This window comes from Aethina tumida, chromosome 7 (assembly GCF_024364675.1).
Source record: "Aethina tumida isolate Nest 87 chromosome 7, icAetTumi1.1, whole genome shotgun sequence".
Lineage (NCBI taxonomy): Eukaryota > Metazoa > Arthropoda > Insecta > Coleoptera > Nitidulidae > Aethina > Aethina tumida.
This window is the reverse complement of record NC_065441.1, coordinates 1,110,243-1,129,994: the sequence shown is the minus strand read 5'-3', so window position 1 is coordinate 1,129,994 and position 19,752 is coordinate 1,110,243. Positions and strand designations below refer to the sequence as shown.

Genomic DNA, 19,752 nt, shown 5'->3' with positions numbered 1-19,752 from the left:
GCCATTGGATAATCCTGATGAAAAAAGGTAAAAACAACAATTTTCTACCAGTTTTAATAACAAACAATGTATTGTAGACTTACTAAAAACTATAAATGAAATTGTTGAAGAAAAATCACCTTGTGTGGTCTGGCAGGGACCAAAACCGATATTTTTAACCGACGATCCAGAGCACATTAAAATAATACTCAACAATTCAAATTCAATGGATAAAAGTTGGGTGTTTGAATTCCTAAAAGAAATATTCGGCCATGATTCAATAATATTAACGCAATGTAGTATATAATAATTCCTCAAGAATATTTAATCATTTTATTAAGAATTTTAGTTTCGAATTGGAGGAAAGTACGTAAAACGTTGTCGAAAGCGTTCCACCAAAACATTCTTGATAGTTTTGTGTACATCTTTTACGAAAAAAGCAATATTCTAATTGATATTTTAAAACGGTCTGATTGTTCAACCAAAAAAATGGATTTACTTTCTATTTTTGAAAAGTACTCGATGGATAGCTTCCTTTTGGCAAACACTGGAGCAGATGAGCAACTACAAATAATAGAAAACAGTGAACTAATTGAAGGACTGTATAAAGGGCAGGAATTGGCTTTGGAAAGAGTTTTTCATCCCCACTTGTGGAGTGATTTTATTTTCAAAATAGTTGGTAAAATGCAGAAATTGAGAAAATATGTTGCTATTACCTCCGAATTTTTAACCAAGGTATGCATTTTCTTTATCAAACGTTGTATATACACAGCTAATATTACATAATTATATTTTAGGTAATGAACGCTAGAAAAGTTGTAAAGAAAAATGTGCAAGGTAAAAAGGACATACGTTTTCTTTGGATACATACATATACATAAGTATAAATTTATATTTTACAGAATATGCTGGTCTAAAATCCAAACCAATTATGGATTTAATGTTGGACATACATGAATTTAAAGACTCTTATATCATCAATGAAATGCGAACTTTTTTTTATGCAGTAAGGTGTATTTTTTATTTATTAATCAGTTTATTTACGATCAAAATAATTTGTAGGCTGTTGAAACTTCTGGTTCTAGTTTAGCTTTTACATGTATTCTACTGGGAATGAACCAAGATGTACAAACAAGATGCTATGAAGAAGTTATAGACGTTGTGGGAATAAACAAACAAATTGAATTTTCCGACTTACCCAAGTTAAAATATTTAGATATGATTTTAAGCGAGTCGTTAAGGATTCTTCCAATTGTACCATATATTGGGAGACACAGTTCTGCTCCACTTGATTTAAGCAAGTATCAAGAAACATAATGTATGGGTATTTACTTGAATAATTGCAATTTTAGACGGTGTAACAATTCCGGAAGACATAGATATCCTAATACCCATATTTCGTCTACACAGAAATCCAAAATATTATCCAGATCCTTTGAAATTCAACCCGGAACGATTTTCACCGGAACAAATTGCAAAGCGGCCACAGTATGCGTACATTCCTTTTTCGGGTGGTCCCAGAAACTGTATTGGTACCTTTTATGTTAAATTTTGTTATCATTTATTACTATCGTATTTTTTAAGGCTGGAAATATGCAACGATGATGATGAAAACTACTTTGGCAAATATAGTGAGAAATTTTGAAATTCAATCGAGTTATAAAAATGTCGAAGATATTCGATTGGAAGCACAAATTTTAATTAGGGCTGTTGATACAATGGACTGTAAATTTGTAATACGAAAATAATAAAAATTGTTTTAAATTTACTAGCGCCATCTAAATGTTAGATCACCTGACTTTGACATGGATAGTGTGTGCCTTGTATGATAACTATATAGTCATAGATGTCGCTCACAGCGAAATGCTCTCAAATACTTGTATGTGAATTCCTGTACTGGGATTTGAAAATATCCGATAAGTAACGCCATCTCGAAATGGTAAACACAATCTGAATAATTCCTCTTCGAATTCATGTGCTCCTGTAACGTATGTGTAAGTTCAATTGACCGAGTTGGGTCGAAACTTCTTCCTTCCCCTCTTGAAATTCAATCGCCCATAAAAAATAGATTTCGAGGCGAGTACTTTTAATAATAAAAACGGTTCAATATGTTGCCGTTTTGCCGTACAAATGTCATGTCAAATTTATGTATGGAGAGTGTGTCCTTAATTCTTTTCCAATACGAAATATGGGACATATTAAAATCGAGTTAAATTCTAATAAAAAATATATTGAATTTTTAAGTGACGATGACGTCTGGTAAACCGTATGATATTATATACGTATATCAATGATAAATTTTTAGTGAAAATTGGTAATCGTTACCAAAAAACGTAATCCTAAACCTAAAACTTTCTCAAAGTTATCGTCCAAGACGTCGCTCTTTCGTCCACGGGGACCCGTAAACACACATTTTGATAATTCTGATAGATTCCCGGTCTCTCCAGGTCTCCATTCCGGCTATTATCCAGGGAATCGAAATTTGCAAATCACGGATTAGACGGTAAAGTTTCGGTCCCCGTGGTGTAATCGGGCGGGTTGAGGGAGGCGGCGCCTTCTTGGCCCCATTAGGAAGGTGCACGTGGGATTGACCCGGCGTATCAGACATTTATCATTCGAATTATGACCGGGTTTATCCCGTTTATTCCAGAGGGACATAAACATACATTCATTCGATTAATATTTGTTTCTAATTCGGATTGATCTGCTGTTTATTCTGTTTTGTTAACGGGGAAGATTTTTAAGGAGCAACTTAGCCAACTTGGATGTGATCGAAGTTTGTAATCTCGTTAGTCCGAAGGGGAAATTGTAAAATCTGTAAATTTAGTTTGGTACCCTAATATAAATTATGCATAAAGGGACCATTAAAGCACGCACTTGAAGATATTGGACATTAGCCTGTTCCGGAATTGCATTTTAATGAAAATTCCCAATTAGTTGATAATTTTATGTGCATTAAACCGCCAATTTATGGACGTTAAGGTGCAAAGTTATTAGCCCATTAGTCATCGTTCTCATTTAGTCTCAACGTATATTCTGGTCGTTTTTCAAAGACGTGTATTAAAAGACGGACACAGTAGTTAATTGTTTGATGAACGTTTGTGGGCGATATCCTCACCCCCACGTTCCCACAATGTGCCTTAATCCGATCCCATAATATAACATATCGACAAATCCCATAATTTATTGAATCGTCGCCGTTATAACTGCAAACTACACGACTAAACATTAATACGGATTAACCGGATCGGGATCCGAATCCGGTATACGTGATTTCCATGTTTCACATCACATTCCATCCGTCCGTGATCGTTTGTTTTACTGCATTTTTAATGGCTCATTTAATCCGTGTTTTTGTCTTTAAAGAAACACCGAATCTCGCAATTCAGCCCGTAAAAAACATAAAAAGCCACAAAACAACATAAAAAGCAAGCGTAATCGAAATGTATAATAATATTATATTAGAGTCCAAAATTGCGTTATGTTTTTGTAGGTTTTTCGCGAGGGAGGGAAAGCCCAAATTGGATAAAATCTGCGTAAGGGGATCAAAATGATCCGTTTTCTCTTTTAAACCAAACACTAAATTAATTTACAACATGAAACGAAAACGACCTGGAAAAACTACAAAAGAGGGTCCCAATCAAATTTACTTAACTTACTTAATCGGATTGTACACAACGTCAAAATATCTACGTAACCAAATTATATTACTTGTAAGTTTTATGCAAATTTATTTTTCAACAACAACGGCCCGTTTAGGACAAAAATGATGTTGGTGATTAATTAGAGCCATTCCCAGAGGAAAATTATGTTTATTTTTACGCTTATGCAAATGGTTAATTACTGTCCGGGGATGGAAAAACCGGTTCCCGCATTTTTTTTAATCCCCGACCATTATATTTAAAACCATCGCCGTTGCATACGTTAAAAATAAAGCCTTTCGGCAAACAAACGTGGGACACGGACACCAGTAAAAAAATCTAGAAGGGCAAATAAGGGTAGGAACACACCGCGCTGTTTCTGCACGTTTCCATTCATCCATTTGCGTCTCAAAAATATAAAACTATGTAATTTGAAGAGATGCGAGTAAGGGTTGATCGGCGATCGGGTCGGGAAAGGTGGCGGCGGCGTTTAATTATGGTACACCTTTAATTAATTAAATTAATTTGGGCACAAGTTTCCGGATGGCGTTTTTGGAAAGTTATCGGCCTGTCGAACAAAAAGCCAGTATTGTTTTATCCCGCATTGATTATCCATTATGTTGTTCGCGTGTGTTTCATTAAAATATTTCCACAGATTTACTACGCATTATTCAATCCCTTGTTCAATGTTAATTATTTTCTACATGCGTAACGTAAAAGCACAATCTAATTGATTTTATCAATTTACCTTTGATTTTCATTCTTTTTTTAATAATTTTACACTTTTTTTATTAATTGATAACAACATTACGCTAATATGAAGAATGACATTCGTTCCATGTGTTTAAGAAGATTTTGTCATCTCACTTTCGCCTTTAAATAAAAGAAATACCGTTTTTTTTTTTCGTTCATAGTAAATCTATTGAACATATTCCTGTTAACAATGAAACGGTTTCTTAAATATACGATGGAATTCCCAAAAGTCAGATACTTCCAACCATGGTGTTGAGCATTGTTGTGATGGAACAACACTTTTTTTCGTCAAATTTCGTCTTCCTCGGAGTCTATTTCCTAGTTATCTATTGTATAAATGGTCACCGATGATAATTTTATTACTAAAGATGTTAAATCGGTAAAACCTAACCACGAGATATCCATGATGTATGACTATATAATTTCTCTCATATTAATTTGAATATTACTTACTTTTATTCCTGTTGATCAGCTTTTCTTAGATAGTAACAGAATCACTATATTAACAAACAAATAGGGAAACAAATCAAAACAGATTGAAATATAACAACAATTGAAATAACGACAGATGAACACATTGGCTGATAAGTTCCCGTTTGAAACACAAATATAAAATTAATATTAATAGTACTAATCTCCATAAGGTATCTGTAAACATTTTATGACGATCTGAGGATTGGTTCAAAAGTTACATTCGTTTTAGTTTTTATATTCAAAACACTGGATTCGTATGTTACTTTTTGATAAAGACACTGTTAAATATAAGTGTTATCTAGACACTGCATCAGAAAAATCGATCATTATTGACTGGTTTGCAGTTTAAATACTACGTGGACGCACGAACATCAATGATGCACCACGCTTTGGTCGCCGAAAGGGGTGGCTATACTGTATAACATTAAAAAAATTTACAAAATTGTTTTGACAAAGAATTCTCTGTCCATGATTCAGGGCTTTGTTTGAGGTTGTTTTGGCGAATTCCTATTCTTCAGATTTGGTCTCCAGCGACATTTACTTACTAACAGTAGGTAGTGACTTTCTTATGGGACACAACGTTTTCAACAACGCAGCTATATAGTTGTACCTTTTCCATCCTTAATATTACTTCGGTGATAATAAAGTCATTACTGAGTTTTATAAAATTATACATTAAAGTTGTAGTTTTAAAATTGCACAAGTCCAAACATTTATTGAATGACCATTTAATTCAAATATTATTTGTCGTTTAAATGTATTTTTTTCTTTTAATTGAGCAATGGAATTTAATTATTCTGCTCATAAAAATTATTGATGTTAGTGTTGATATCTAAATTGCAAAAGTGATGACAGTTATTAATTTCCGTTTTGTATAAAGTTAAAATTTGAAACCATCATAAAAGCAAGACAAAAGCTATGTAGAAAATTGTGCATGGTTTCCTTGAATAAGTAATACCAAAATCCGTATAAAAATAATTAAACAAAATATAAAATAATGTTTTTTATGATTGTCATAGTTGTCTCGACTTCTTTCGTCTCACGTGTGAAGTGTGAATCTATGTTTCATCCATTGTTATAGATTGGAATAAAATTGTAATTTTAATTTAACGAGTATATTCAAAAATATAAATATTACAAAATATTTCATATGAACAGTTTAAGTTCCAAAAGCTTCTATAAATTTGTTTCTAGAAGGGTCCTTACTTAGAATTTGTTGTTTTGTGTTTAATCAGATATTTCTTTAAGTTAGCCTTGATTGACAATATTAGTAATAATTTCATCTTCTGTAGGAATTTTGCTGATAATAAAGTCATCACTGAGTTTTATAAAATTATATATTAATGTTGTATTTTTAAAATTGCACAAGCCCAAACATTTATTGAATGACTATTTAATTCAAATATTATTTGTCGTTTAAATATAATTTTCTCTTTTAATTGCAATGCAAATAATGGAATTTAATTATTCTGCTCATGAAAATTATTGATGATGAATTGTAGTCATCATCTATCTTCCACATGGTAACAGCAATGTTAAGACGAAACGATGACTTTAGATGGAAGAATGAGTTTCAAAATTGATTAAAATTTTTTACAATAATCGGAGTTGGTGAAGAAATTTAAAGCTTTTTATCATATTGTGAACAAAAGATTTTAAACTAGGATACCATTTGAAGGAATATTTTTTATGTATTTTCTTTTTGTAAATTATACATCATTATCTAACCAATTCATATAGTATTAAAAGTATTATACATTATGTGGAAAATGTATTAAAAGAGTCTGAGTAGTTATTTAAAACAATAACATCTATAGAATATTATTGAAAAAAATGAATAATTTTCATTCAGTCATTCATCGTTCATAATTCTAATGAATATTGTGCAAGCCATGAAAAGAAACGGGTGGGGGAATTGAAGGGTGTGTTCGTCCGGAAAAATATGGGGCCACGTGGATCTGTCGGTATCAGCGGTCGCAGTGGCCACGTGCCGCATATCGTCCGCAGCATCTCCCGATCCGCGTCAACTAAAAACCACCCCAAATATATATATATATTTTTCGTGTGCCATCGACGCGTCGGTCATTTGTGTGTCGAATTGGACATTAGTCACGCTCCGTAAATAGTAATGGTCTTTTTGGCAACCACGTAATGAAAATCAGAACACGACAAAGAAATTGTTAAATTGTTAACATGTTAAAGTTGAATTTAGTTAGTTAATTACGTGTACTAGGGATAGTTTCAGGTGTGGTTTGTAAGTAAACAGTTGGCCACCTTAGGAATTTAATAGGGGAAGGAATTTGGTGAATGTTACAACTTTTACACTGCCGAATTAGCCCTTGTATCGGAATTTGCACTTCCAGTCGGTCGTTGATTTCTATGTTCTATTGAGTTGTCGACAAGTCTTCAATGGTTTCGTTTCTTATAAACTATTACCAACTGTTAATTGCATTGCTCCGTTATTATTAAGAGACGTGAAACAAAGAAGTAGTGTGTTATGCAATTCGTCCAATAAATTTTGTTTGTACAAAGGGAAAATCAAAGTAATCATGTGAAGTGTTGCTGATGGGACAGTTAACAAACTTAATTAAAATTTTGGAACAAAAATCGTACGTTTTATTTATTTATTTATTTATTTTTTTCCAGGGTTCGTTATCTATGCACTCGTTCGGCGACAGTTCCTTAATGACTTTCTTCGGTTTGCATCCACCATTGTTTTATCAATAAATTAAACGTCAACGCGATTTGACTTATTCCCTACACTTTTTTCCCTCTTTCGCACTTAATTGTTTCGTTCTAGTTCGCGACAAGATACAGACACACTCTTAATTAACTTTTTTCCTTTCTTTTTAATTGATAAATATTCCTCCAACATTTCAATTAGAAAAATGTTGAATTAATTTTCAGTGTTAAAAAGTCGCATTAAGAAGATATTTCTTTCTATACATAAAAACCACAAAAATCAATATTAATTTTTTCATTTGGACTATTCACCTAGATAGTCCAAAATTTATGGTCTATGATGTATCCTTTTATTTAAAGTAGTTCCCAGAATTAACAGCAAGCTAGATTGTAATGCATTTTATTACAAATATATTTTACGTTTATTATTTTTAACTTGTAGTTACAAAAATTGTAACTAACCAAAATAAAATAATAAATGTACAGGTTTGTTACTAAATCTGCATATTTTTCATTCACGTAAACTGAGTAAACCAATGAAAAAAAGAAAAATACATGAAATTCTCTGTAATTTCAGGTTTGTATGAATAGTATGTTTAAATAGTATCTGCCTCCTGAAAAACAAATTTTGGACATTACAATTATGTTAAAAAAATAAAGGCATTGTTATAAATAACATTCATTTGTTTCAATTAAATCTTATTCATTTTAGGACATACTCATTCAAAAGTACTCGATTTAGATTTCCAGTTTAAGGTAAAGTACGACCAAATTATTGCACACTATTGTTAGTTTTTATTCGGTTAGGTCAGAGTAATGTAGAAGGAAAAAATATTAAATTTACGCAGTCCACAGTTTAGTGAAACAAAAAAATTACAAATAGATTTGCATATTTGTTTATTCCCATTATAACATTTTTATTTCTCATCTAATAATATTCCACCAAAACTTGGAATTGAACAAATTATTGATTAAAATTACAAAAATTGGGATACTAAAATTATTTGTTGTTGAAAAAATTACTCGAATGGCGAAAGTAAATAAAAATTATAAAAATTTACATGAATATTATAAGGTATATTATTTATCTGGATTGGACAAACCGTGTATTTTTTTTATAGCATTAAGTAAAATGATAAACTGAAAAAAAAATGCCATTATCTAATACAAATGAAAATATTATATATTTGATTTACCCTAAATATAATTAAGTTTCTATATTTTTACTAATACAAAAAACAATAATAATAACCGTAAAACATAATTTGTTCGTTAGTATTTAAATTGTTACGAGTTTGTATAAAACTAAACAAATTGGAATAAATTAAATTTAATGACGAACAAAACCGGGACAAAAACATTACATTTAATATTGACATAAGTGTTTTATTTTGGTTTTACCAATACGCAAAATTTATATTGTATAATTATATTAGTAAAGTTTATTTTTTGGTTCGAACACATTTACATATCGTTAATAAAATTACCGAGCCAAAATTAAAATACACATTTCCCATTATCCATACAACATACAAATAAATCGAATGAATTGTTGTTAAAAGTAAAAATAAAATTAGAATAAAACAAATATTATAGAGAAGTTTAATTAATAAAAGACGGAGATTTAAGTGGGAGATGGAAAATGGAAGCGTTTAATTAAGCACATATTAACCAAATGGAAATGAAAACGTCCCGACTTTTAATTAAACGTTTCGTCCGTGTCGATTTGCATAATCAGTGTTCAAGATATTATGCTTTATAAGAATTTGATTGTTGCACACGATAACGAAGTTTGTTCGCATGCTCTCCCCGAAATTATTTCCATTATTAAAATAAATCGAAACAGTCCCGTTAATTTGTGTGAAATTGAACGAGAGTCTGGAAGAGACATAAAAGACAGAGAGACAGCAATAAATCAAGCGACAATCATCAGTGGTATCGCATTTCGTAGTTGTGTTGAGTAAAGTGGGCCCCATTAAATCTGGACCGATTCGACGCAGGGTGGGATTACGCAAGGTCCCGTTTTGCGACCCCATCCGTGGGAAAATATCACCGACCACTTTCGACAATGCACGAATTAGTTTTTAATCGAATTAAACCGGATCCACTATTCGGAGGCGACCAACCGAATCACTCACACTTTTTTTTTGTCTCATTTTCCTCCGATTGAGACCTACGTGTGATGGTAATGTGTAAATTTTCCGGATTTCTCACTTATCGAAAGGCGCAAAGTCGGGAAAACGTACAATGGCAAATGGGGGTCAGTTTAAAGTAACAATGGCCGTGAAATTCTTTCCAAATTAAATCAATCAGGTAACGGGTGTGGGGCATTCACTGTTTCCATTTTCAAGGGGAATAAAACACGTACGTGGATTGAAATTAATTTCCTATTTACGCTCTTTCAAATACTGATCACAATTTTTTACTTGTCACTGTATATTGTCAAAAAGGGTTTGTGCAATTAGAATTTGTATTATATCATAATACATATATATATATATATATATATATATATATATATATATATATATATATATATATTTGAAATTGCTTTGAAAGAAAAATATATCTATACATATATGATAAAATTTAATTTTAATATATTTTATAGTGTGTTCATGTTAGTCTCTGTCGAGGTTGATGTAAAAAAGATAAAAAATATATATGAGAGAGGCAAAAAGTGCCCCTTTTTATATTAAGTTTATTAACTTAATATGATATATATTGACAGTTGGGCAAGAATATTTGACACTTATATTTCGATAAGTTAAATTTTTGGAGGAAATCTCTAATGCTGTTGTTTAATGTTGGTTAAATATTGATGATTGTGTCCAAACTAGTGTTTGAAGACACAGTAGTTTGAATAATAATTTGGAATAGTTATATATATTTTTTAAATCTTTGAAATGGTTTTGAAAGAAAAATATATCTATACATATATGATAAAATTTAATTTTAATATATTTTGTAGAGTGTTCATATTAGTCTCTGTCAAGATTGATGTAAAAAAAGAGAAAAAATATAGAATAGAGGCAAAAAGTGCCTCTTTTCTATATATAAGTTTATTAACTTAATATGATATATATTGACAATTGGGCAAGAATATTTGACACTTATATTTCGATAAGTTAAATTTTTGGAGAAAATCTCTAATGCTGTTGTTTAACGTTGGTTAAATATTGATGATTGTATCCAAAGTAGTGTTTGAAGTCGCAGTAATTTGAATAATAATTTCGAATAGTTACATATATTTTTTAAATCTTTGAAATGGCTTTAAAAGAAAAATATATCAATACATATATCATAAAATTTAATTTTAATATATTTTATAGAGTGTTCATATTAGTTTCTGTCAAGGCTGATGTAAGAAAGTCATAAAATATATATAAGAGAGACAAAAACTGCCCCTTTTCATATTAAGTTTATTGACTTCTGTTTAGCCAAACTGAAGTTAGAGAGTTTTATCTGTTTCAATTTTTAACATATTACCTACACAATTTTTTAAGAGGTGTGGTAAAAAAATATAATATAAAATATGGAAAATGTTTTCAAGATAGATGTTAGATGTATCTTTTTTATAGCTATCTTAAAAACTTAAAAACTTTTGTTAATAATATTTTTCTATACATATTCGATTCATAATTATATTATAATTTATTTGGTAAATCGAAGTGTTGATTTGTCTTGATAAAAGTGTACGTTTAAATATCCATATAATTGTCAGTTATGCAGTATGTTTGGTAACAACAATAGGCAATATAATTATTTATTAGTGAGTTTAGTTAAGTATTTATTAATATTTGAAAAAATTTTACGTACATTTAACCAGTGTTTAGACACTTAATAATTATAAAACTAATTTAAATTAAAATTTTTTTAATTTGTTGCTCTACATATGAACTATAGGGTAGTTTGAATTAACGAATTGTATATTTTATTGTAGGGAACTAAAAAATCTTAGTAATTTATATCAGCATAAAGTATGAAAAATGTACTTTTTAAAAAGGTAATAACCCCAACAAAAATGCACAAATTGAGATAGAAACGTCAACTGGGAGTTAAAAAACGAAAATTATTGTAGTTGAGAGATTAAAAGTACAAAATTAGATATTAATTCCAATTAGGTGAGTTTTCTAATTGTACATACACCGTATTTAAAGTTTATCCCTAAATTTGGACGAATGCGAGTTTCATTTAAAACTATGCAAACTGTTGAAAAATGTTTTAATTGGATTTATGCTTTTGCACCGTTTAATATTGATGTTGTAACAGCAGCATGTTCATTTTGTTTGCATTCAAACTCGATAGTGAATTTCAATTAAAAAAAAGCGTTAAAAATTGAATAAAAGAAATGTTTAGTGAGTAACGTAAGTGAGTAAGTGAAGTGTGCAGCAGTGTATGTAAGTACCTGTGATAGCGTCGCGACGTCTCGTCCCCACCACTCCACACCAACCCGTTCACCATCCCCTTTTGGCGTTGGTCGCGTCGCGCGCCCCAAAGTCGGATCGCCAGTCGACATTCTCTCTCCCGCAAAATCGCGTCATTCCGAGTCGAGAGCTGCGCGCAGTCAGATCGTCAGATCGTCGCTTCAACGTTCACCACCACACTACCACCCTCCAAACCACCTCGACCTGCTCTTTCTGTTTCGGGTTTTAACAGTCATTGTTAACCGGCTGAAATTTTTTCCTTCCTTCCTTGTGCGTGTTTCATCGGATTTTTCAGAGATCGGTGGACGGTGTGATTTTTTAGTGCGGTTTGTGGTTGGAAGACTGAACTTTGTCCGCCAAGAAGAAACACGAACATCAAGATTAAAGCTGTAAGTGCACATTTATTTATTTATTTGTGTGTTTATTTGTATTATCTCTTAACGGGACTTGCCTATTTTCCAATAATACAACAATAGGATATATTTATTAAATATTATAAAATTTTGGAATAACAGAAACATTTTATTAAATTAATTTCGTCCAAAAATTAAAATTACAATGAAACTATAACATAAACAAATGAACGAAATTTTTTAATAATTGAAATATGAAATCAGCACAGAGTAAGAACTGTTGTGGAGAGTGTCAGTTTTGGTGGAGCACGTGTTTTGGTTTAGAGTTTGGGTTTGGGATTTGCGCCGTTCTGTCGCATCCGCGTTGTTTTACTACGTCTTCTCCACCGATTTTATCAATGGAATCTCGTGCGACTTTTCACGTGTTTCCACCGACAATTTTTATTAACCATATTAACATTTTATATTTATTTTAAAAATCCTCATTTAATGTTTTATTATCATTCTTAAATTATATAGTTGAATTTTTTACGTAAATTATAGTAAAACACAAAAATTGACTGATTTAAATGTAAATTCACCTGAATTAAAATTAAAACTTTGTCAATTGGAATAATAAAAAATCGGATACATAATTTAATTGAAATTTAATTATAAATTGTAGGTCGGTCTTTCTGGGAATTGATTAATTATTTTTTAATGGCATCGCGATTAAATGTGTTGTACAATCAATCCGAATGTAAATTTTAATATGACACTCACAAAAAGATATTTAATAAATAAATACATACGCAATAAAATTGAATTGGCCGTTTCCAAATGCGTAAATTCTAACGTTAAAAAGAAATAGGAAATTAGGGAAGGATGAGTAAAAATAAAAATATAATCCAATCTAAATTAAAATTCAGTTGTACTAACCGCAGAACACAATCAAGTTTGGCGGAATGAAAAGAAATGGAACGCGGCGACTTCAATTTAAAAATGTTTGTTTATCTCTCGCTTTTCCGCTCTTCACAACCAAAGATATAATTGGCCTCTTTGTGCCTTCCGCAACCCGATTTCTTTTTTATTATTATCCTTTCATTATAATTATTCACCGATTGATTTTTTAATCGGTATTTCACACTACAATTTTTATGGTGGCCGATAGCTTTGGTTGATGGCCAATTGTTTTAGAAATCTCGACTTATAAATAAATTATATGCTGTTATTTAATATTTAGAGGTAAATGACTAAGCTATATAACTTATAAACTACATAAATTTATAAAAATCTTTATTTTCTTTACACATTGTTAATGGGATTAGCTAAAAATATATATTGATGTTAAAAAAATAAATTGCATATTAGATAAATGTATAAATTATACAGTTTAAAATAAAAAATCAAATTACTACATGTCCATTATTAATAATTAATTAATTTAAAATTCATCATATAATTAAAATTCACAAAACATTAATAAATTGATAAAAAATTAAAATTGTGTTGATAGAGTAGAAGAAAAAATCATACTCTTGTATTATATGTTTAAGAAATAACAAAAAAGTAATGTGTATGGGATAAATCATCTAACTTATTCATTACAAGTTTTTGGAGAACGGAAACAGGTTTTGATTTGAAATTTTTATAGTAATTGTATCTTGAATGGAAAATATCATTCGCCATTTCGTCGGAAGTTACATCAACTTTGTTATTTTCAGTGGAACACCCTGTATATTTTGGATTCTACATGTAATTGCAAATAAAATGGCTATACCATGTCATATATCTAAATTCAGTTTTTGAATTATTAGTTTATTTCGAAAAATTTTGACAAATTGATGGTGATCTAACTAATCTAAATTCAGTTTTTGAATTATTAATTTATTTCTAAAAATGTTGACAATTTAATGGTCTAACTAATCACCAAAATCACCAATTTTGATGACGAAAAGTTTAATTTTGGCATACACGTTATCCAAAAATTTTACTATAAGGAACCATTATGAGTACTTCTTTATACAAGGTGGACGTTATTTACGTTTAATTTTGTGCACCTTAAAATATCAATAACTATATTTTTTATTGGATCACCATGTATGTTTTAGCAGCATTAAATGCCAAATCTTTCGTTTGGTGTACGCATATCTTATACATAAGTGAATATTAATATATATTTTCTCAAAAATATACACATACATAGGAAGTCATGTTAAAAGTGACTGATGTCACTGATGGGCCTATAATATAAAGCTTTTCCTTTTATTCGAAGTAACTAAATGTAGTTAATATTTTTATTTTGAAATTATTTAATTTTTTCAACTACTCATTAAAGAATTTAATTTGAAAAATGTGGAATTTTTAAATGATTTTATTTATACTTGAAATCATTGTTGAAATATTTTTTTAATTAATTATTATTTACTTCAATTACATTAAAATTTGTTTAAATTATTTCAATTTTCTAAACTTTATTTATTAAAACAGTTATATAATCATTTAAGTACTTTAACTAATAGAAATTAATTTAAAATTTCTTTGATATTTAAATATTATTAAAGCAAATATAATATTTTTTTATTATAAATATTTACACACTATTCATTTAAATTAATATTTAAAACTTTCATAAATAATGCACACAAATAAACGTAAATAACCAATACCTTGTATAAAATTTATGAGTACTAATTATGGGATTTATAGGATGGTCTTTGATTAACTTGTATGCCAAAAATGGACTTTCTATCATCAAAATTAGTGACTTTACAAATATTTTAGACAGACCACATATCTCGGAAAATTTTTGAAAAATCCAAAAATGAAAATGAATGAAAATGGGGTCCGTTGAAAATATGTCGATAAGTCGATTTTGTTCCAAATAAATTAAAAGTATTTCAATTCATGTTATAATTGTTAAAGAAATATAGAAAATCAATTTTAACTTCACTGGTTTATTGGTAATTTAATAAAATAAATCAAGTAAGAAAATATAGCCTCCAGACTGATACATTGGCGTAAATTTTTGCCGATGGCAGATGAAAGGTTGAAATTTTAGATCACATTTATGTTTATTTATTGAATATCAGGAAGAAAAACAAAAGTAGTGTTTGTTTGATTATATTGGAAAAATGCGATTGATTTTGTTAGATTTTCCCATTGTAATTAACTTTTCTCTGTCTGTAAATTGATTAGATATATAAGTAATTTCACGGACGAATCGCCACAAAAACAATATTGTATTGGAAAACAATTTTCCGATTGTTCTCGCATCGATTGCACCCGAAAGATATTACACGAATATTTCTCTGTTATAAAACGATCGGATTTTGATTATGTTTATCGCTATTTTTTCGTTAATTGATTAGGTCCTTTCTAGTGTAAAATCCGGCGTCAAATGCACTAACGAAAATAAATAACCGGCCAATCAAAAACAAAACGCGATTAAAACGTTAGAGATAAACGTTGCCCGGTTTAATTAAACACAACACTGTCACACGAACATCCGAACATCCAACATTGAACGGCACAAATTAAAAATCCATTTCAATTCATTAACGAAAATCAAACTAACACATTATTTTCTGAAAAATACTTTTCTGGCATAACTAACGTAAAAATGTATTTGATGAGCCACGTAAATGGATCTTGATTCGCCCCCCAAATAGTTGGGCCACCCCAAACTCGATTGCTTTCTCTCGATTTCATCGCAATTACATTTACGTTACAAGAAAAACAGATTACCGCACCCCAAAAACTTTCCCCGCACCCCGATATTGTTATTTTAACACTAATTATTCTGGCTTTTTTGATTCGTGTGAAAAAGTATTTGCGGGGGGTCGAAAATAAATTAAAAGTTATCATCCGGGGAAAGTTTTCGCGGGTGATTTATTCCCGACACCTCCCGAAAATTGACTATTACCAGAAGGAAATTGAATACAATCTCGGGGAAAATTATAATGAGGTTACAACCCGGCCGAAAAATTTATACGAGATTACACGTGAAAAAAAGTCGACTCGAAATCAATTAGAAAACGTTGCACCGAACGCGAAACGCACAAACAAATCCAATTATGTGCCACCCTCCTCTCTTAACCATTCACATATGTTCTTCCACTTCCAAATCATAATCCACCCTTATTTTGACTTGGCTGCTCGTTCAATTTCGTTTGATTTATTTCCGTTGTTACTGTCACAAAAATGCATTAACATATAAGGGGCTCTTTTAAATTTTGACTATCAATTAAAATTTAAATTAGATAAGTATGGATTGAATGGAAAAAATGGTCAGAACGGAACTCCGAATTATCCGAATTATCCGCGACTTCCGCCTATCAATCAGTTTGTGTCGGTCGCTCATTATTCCGAAACTGATAAACTACATCCTTATTCTAATTTTAATTCATTCATCATTTAACTATCGCCACTTGAAATCAATAACCAACGAAAATGATGAAAATTTTTTATTTCCAGTGGTGAAAATGCAATAAAAAGAGTAAATTGTCGGTATTGTTGGTAAAATATGGTGTTTGATACGCAGGAAATCAGAAGAATAGGAGTAAAATTACGAATATACATACAACATAAAATCCCTACATCCTGTTGATTTTACGACACAAACATCAAATTCCGCCGTTCAAATCAGACGCTCCATTTAAATAAAAACGATCCGAATCCGAATCGGGATCGGAATCAACGAAAACAACAACCGCAAAACGGGATTGAAACGTTAACAATGTTGATCTAACAAGAACACAATAGAATAAGAGATGCGAAAATATTTACAAATTCTGAAATCAATTGGTGCAATTGACCGATCGATTTAACTTTAATTCGCAAACGTTTAAATTAATCACACTCTTTTCACCAGAAATGAACACCGAATCAATTATTTATATCTGACAATATGTGTTTAAATTGTACATTACTTTATTGGGGTTCGTTGATCTAAAAATTCCACCATGCACATGTTTTTCACTCAAGTTACTCATTTCAGGGTGTCTTACTATTTTTTCATGAACTTAAAGGACCCAAATGTCAAAAAAATTCAATTATAACTTATCTGATCTGTCCACCAAATATTGCCCAACAAAATTTATTTTTCAGCAAAATGTGAAGATGATGTATATTTTTAACGAAATTTGATTTAAATAATGACAAGCCCGATCGAGATGATTTTTTTTAGAAACGTGTGTAAATTATGTATCCAACAGTACATAATTTGTTTCATTCGAAATAAAAATAAGTGAGTGACAGCAATAAAATTTAACTTTTATACAATTTTGAACTATTTATCACCAGTTAAGTTATAATAACAAATAATTTCAAAATCCCTGGTTTTATACTTTTAATCGTTAATTTATTTAATTACAGACATTTTAGAAAAATGCTCGTCTCTCAAGTTAGAAATAGAAGAAAACAGATATCAGCCCTTTCTATTTAAGTCATATTTTGGTGAAACCTTTCACCTTGTTCATCGCTTTGATCACCCACATTTTCTAGGAAGTAATTAATTATTTTGATATGAATGGAAATTAATTAAAATTATGTTGTAATTTTGAAGTAATGGAACATTTGGATTGTACCAAAATCTTATTAACGACTTCCTGGAACATTCATTAAATATATCCTCGTTATAATAATTTGAAAAAATAAAATAACCATTTAAATTAAACTTTTTAGTACTAGTTTTTCTGGAAGCAGATACTATTTAAATACTATTCATGTAATTGAAAGTATTGGGAATTTCAGTTAAACAATATTTTCATTTTTAATTACTTTTGGTTTGCAAGATTGATTGATTTTTTATATTGAATAAATTATCAATTAAAAAAATAAAATTTGGAATATTGAAATAATTTATTCTGCATGATAAAAATTGATTTTATTATTAATTTTAATTGGATTTAATTCCGTATAGTAAAATGATAATTCAATTAATAAATTTGCAACTAAGTAAATAAATCAATTTAAGGAAAGTACACCTAAACTACCTTAGTTCTTTATATGTTGTTTTATACTAATATTATTCTTTTATTGTTTATTGACTATAATTAAAAATATGTAAATTTTCTACATTTCTATATTTTATCATTATATCACACTATTCTTAAAAATTGATATGTGAATCTTAGATTTATCATTTTATAAAACGAATTTAATACCTTAAAGAATATGAATCAATTTGAATTCATGTAAAATGAGGTAAATTAATGTCAAAAATTAAGTTAAAATTAATGAGGACACTTGTCTCTATAAAGGAAAAATGCAGAGTGTCCTTAGTGTACAAAAAGTAAAAAAAAATATTGTAATTTTCAGTAAGAAAAAAAAGGAAAATTATTTATTATTTAAGTACTTTAAATTTTCATGTGAAAAAAATATTTTCAGTCATTTTACTTAGGGAACAACTTATATACCACATATTTATCGTTTATAATTATTTTAGGAGCACCATATTTAAAGTTTCAACAAATCATGTCCCTATTATTTTCCACACATTAATTGGTACACATTTCACAAAACGTCTAACCCCAGTGTCCCTATTGTTTTTCACACGACTGTATTTAAAATGATTTCAAATATCTAAATTTATTTTTATTTTGATATATATGTTTTATGTTTGTGTTATCATTAATATTATTTGAATTGATAATACAATTTTTGATTTAATTCTTAATAGATTTGAATGGCTTATTTTCAGATTTAGGTTATGTATAAACTCATATGAATGTTATATTTTTGAAACCTTTGAAGACCGATGGACATTAGAATATCATTTATTTTATTTTTAATAGTCAAATGAAACAAGGAAACGAACGAACGAAACACATTTATTGTTTAAAGTAGCACCACAACGCACAAGAAGAAAACAACACACGCGACGAACGAGGGAGAAATTTGAAAAAGTGGTCCGCCTCGATTTTCTTCTTCGACCTGTCCAGATTTGTCGATCGATTGACCGTTGCACAGATCGGTTTTGCACTCTTCACAGTAGATTATCGAAACGACGCCGCCGAACCCGTACATACGTTTGAATCTCTCGCAATTCGCGTTGCACTCCCTATCCACCCACACCATTTTCTCGTCCGAGAACATTTTGGTGGCGGTCACGCACTTTTGCCCCCTCGGACACGGTTCCTTTCCGACCTTGGCTGGTTTACCGCATTCTTCCGTTATCGGCGACGAACAAACGTAACAAGAGAATTCGCCGTCTTCCTCGCCGCATCTACACAAATGGGCCGCGAAGATTACTGCTGATAATAATATCGAACGCATTTTTCGACTGCCAAAATTAATTAAATTGACTGACTTATTGATTGACAGAAATCTCTCTGTTGATTAGAAAATACATCAATTACTCTACTGTACTTTATTAAAAAATAAAATTTTCAATGTAATAATAATTTGAATAAGCTTTTATTAAATTTTATTTGTTTATTTATGGCGAATGTACATTGATTG

General features: G+C 30.0%; 2 protein-coding genes across 3 annotated transcripts in view; both read left to right on the top strand.

Moving 5' to 3' along the window:
• Positions 1-467: 467 nt before the first annotated feature.
• Positions 468-5,451, top strand: LOC126266251 (cytochrome P450 4C1-like). Its single transcript, XM_049969860.1, has 7 exons — positions 468-714; positions 777-816; positions 882-985; positions 1,042-1,293; positions 1,325-1,511; positions 1,564-1,704; positions 5,366-5,451. Exons 1-7 carry the CDS (start codon positions 469-471, stop codon positions 5,449-5,451), a joined length of 1,056 nt encoding a protein of 351 aa, XP_049825817.1. The 5' UTR covers position 468.
• A 6,650-nt stretch (positions 5,452-12,101) lies between these two features.
• Positions 12,102-19,752, top strand: part of LOC109597508 (LIM domain only protein 3) — a 30,480-nt gene continuing 22,829 nt past the window's right edge. For both annotated transcript variants that reach the window (XR_007548652.1, XM_049969555.1), the window contains exon 1: positions 12,102-12,345. The gene's annotated coding sequence lies outside the window, so the exon portion shown is untranslated. The remainder of the gene's footprint in view (positions 12,346-19,752) is intronic.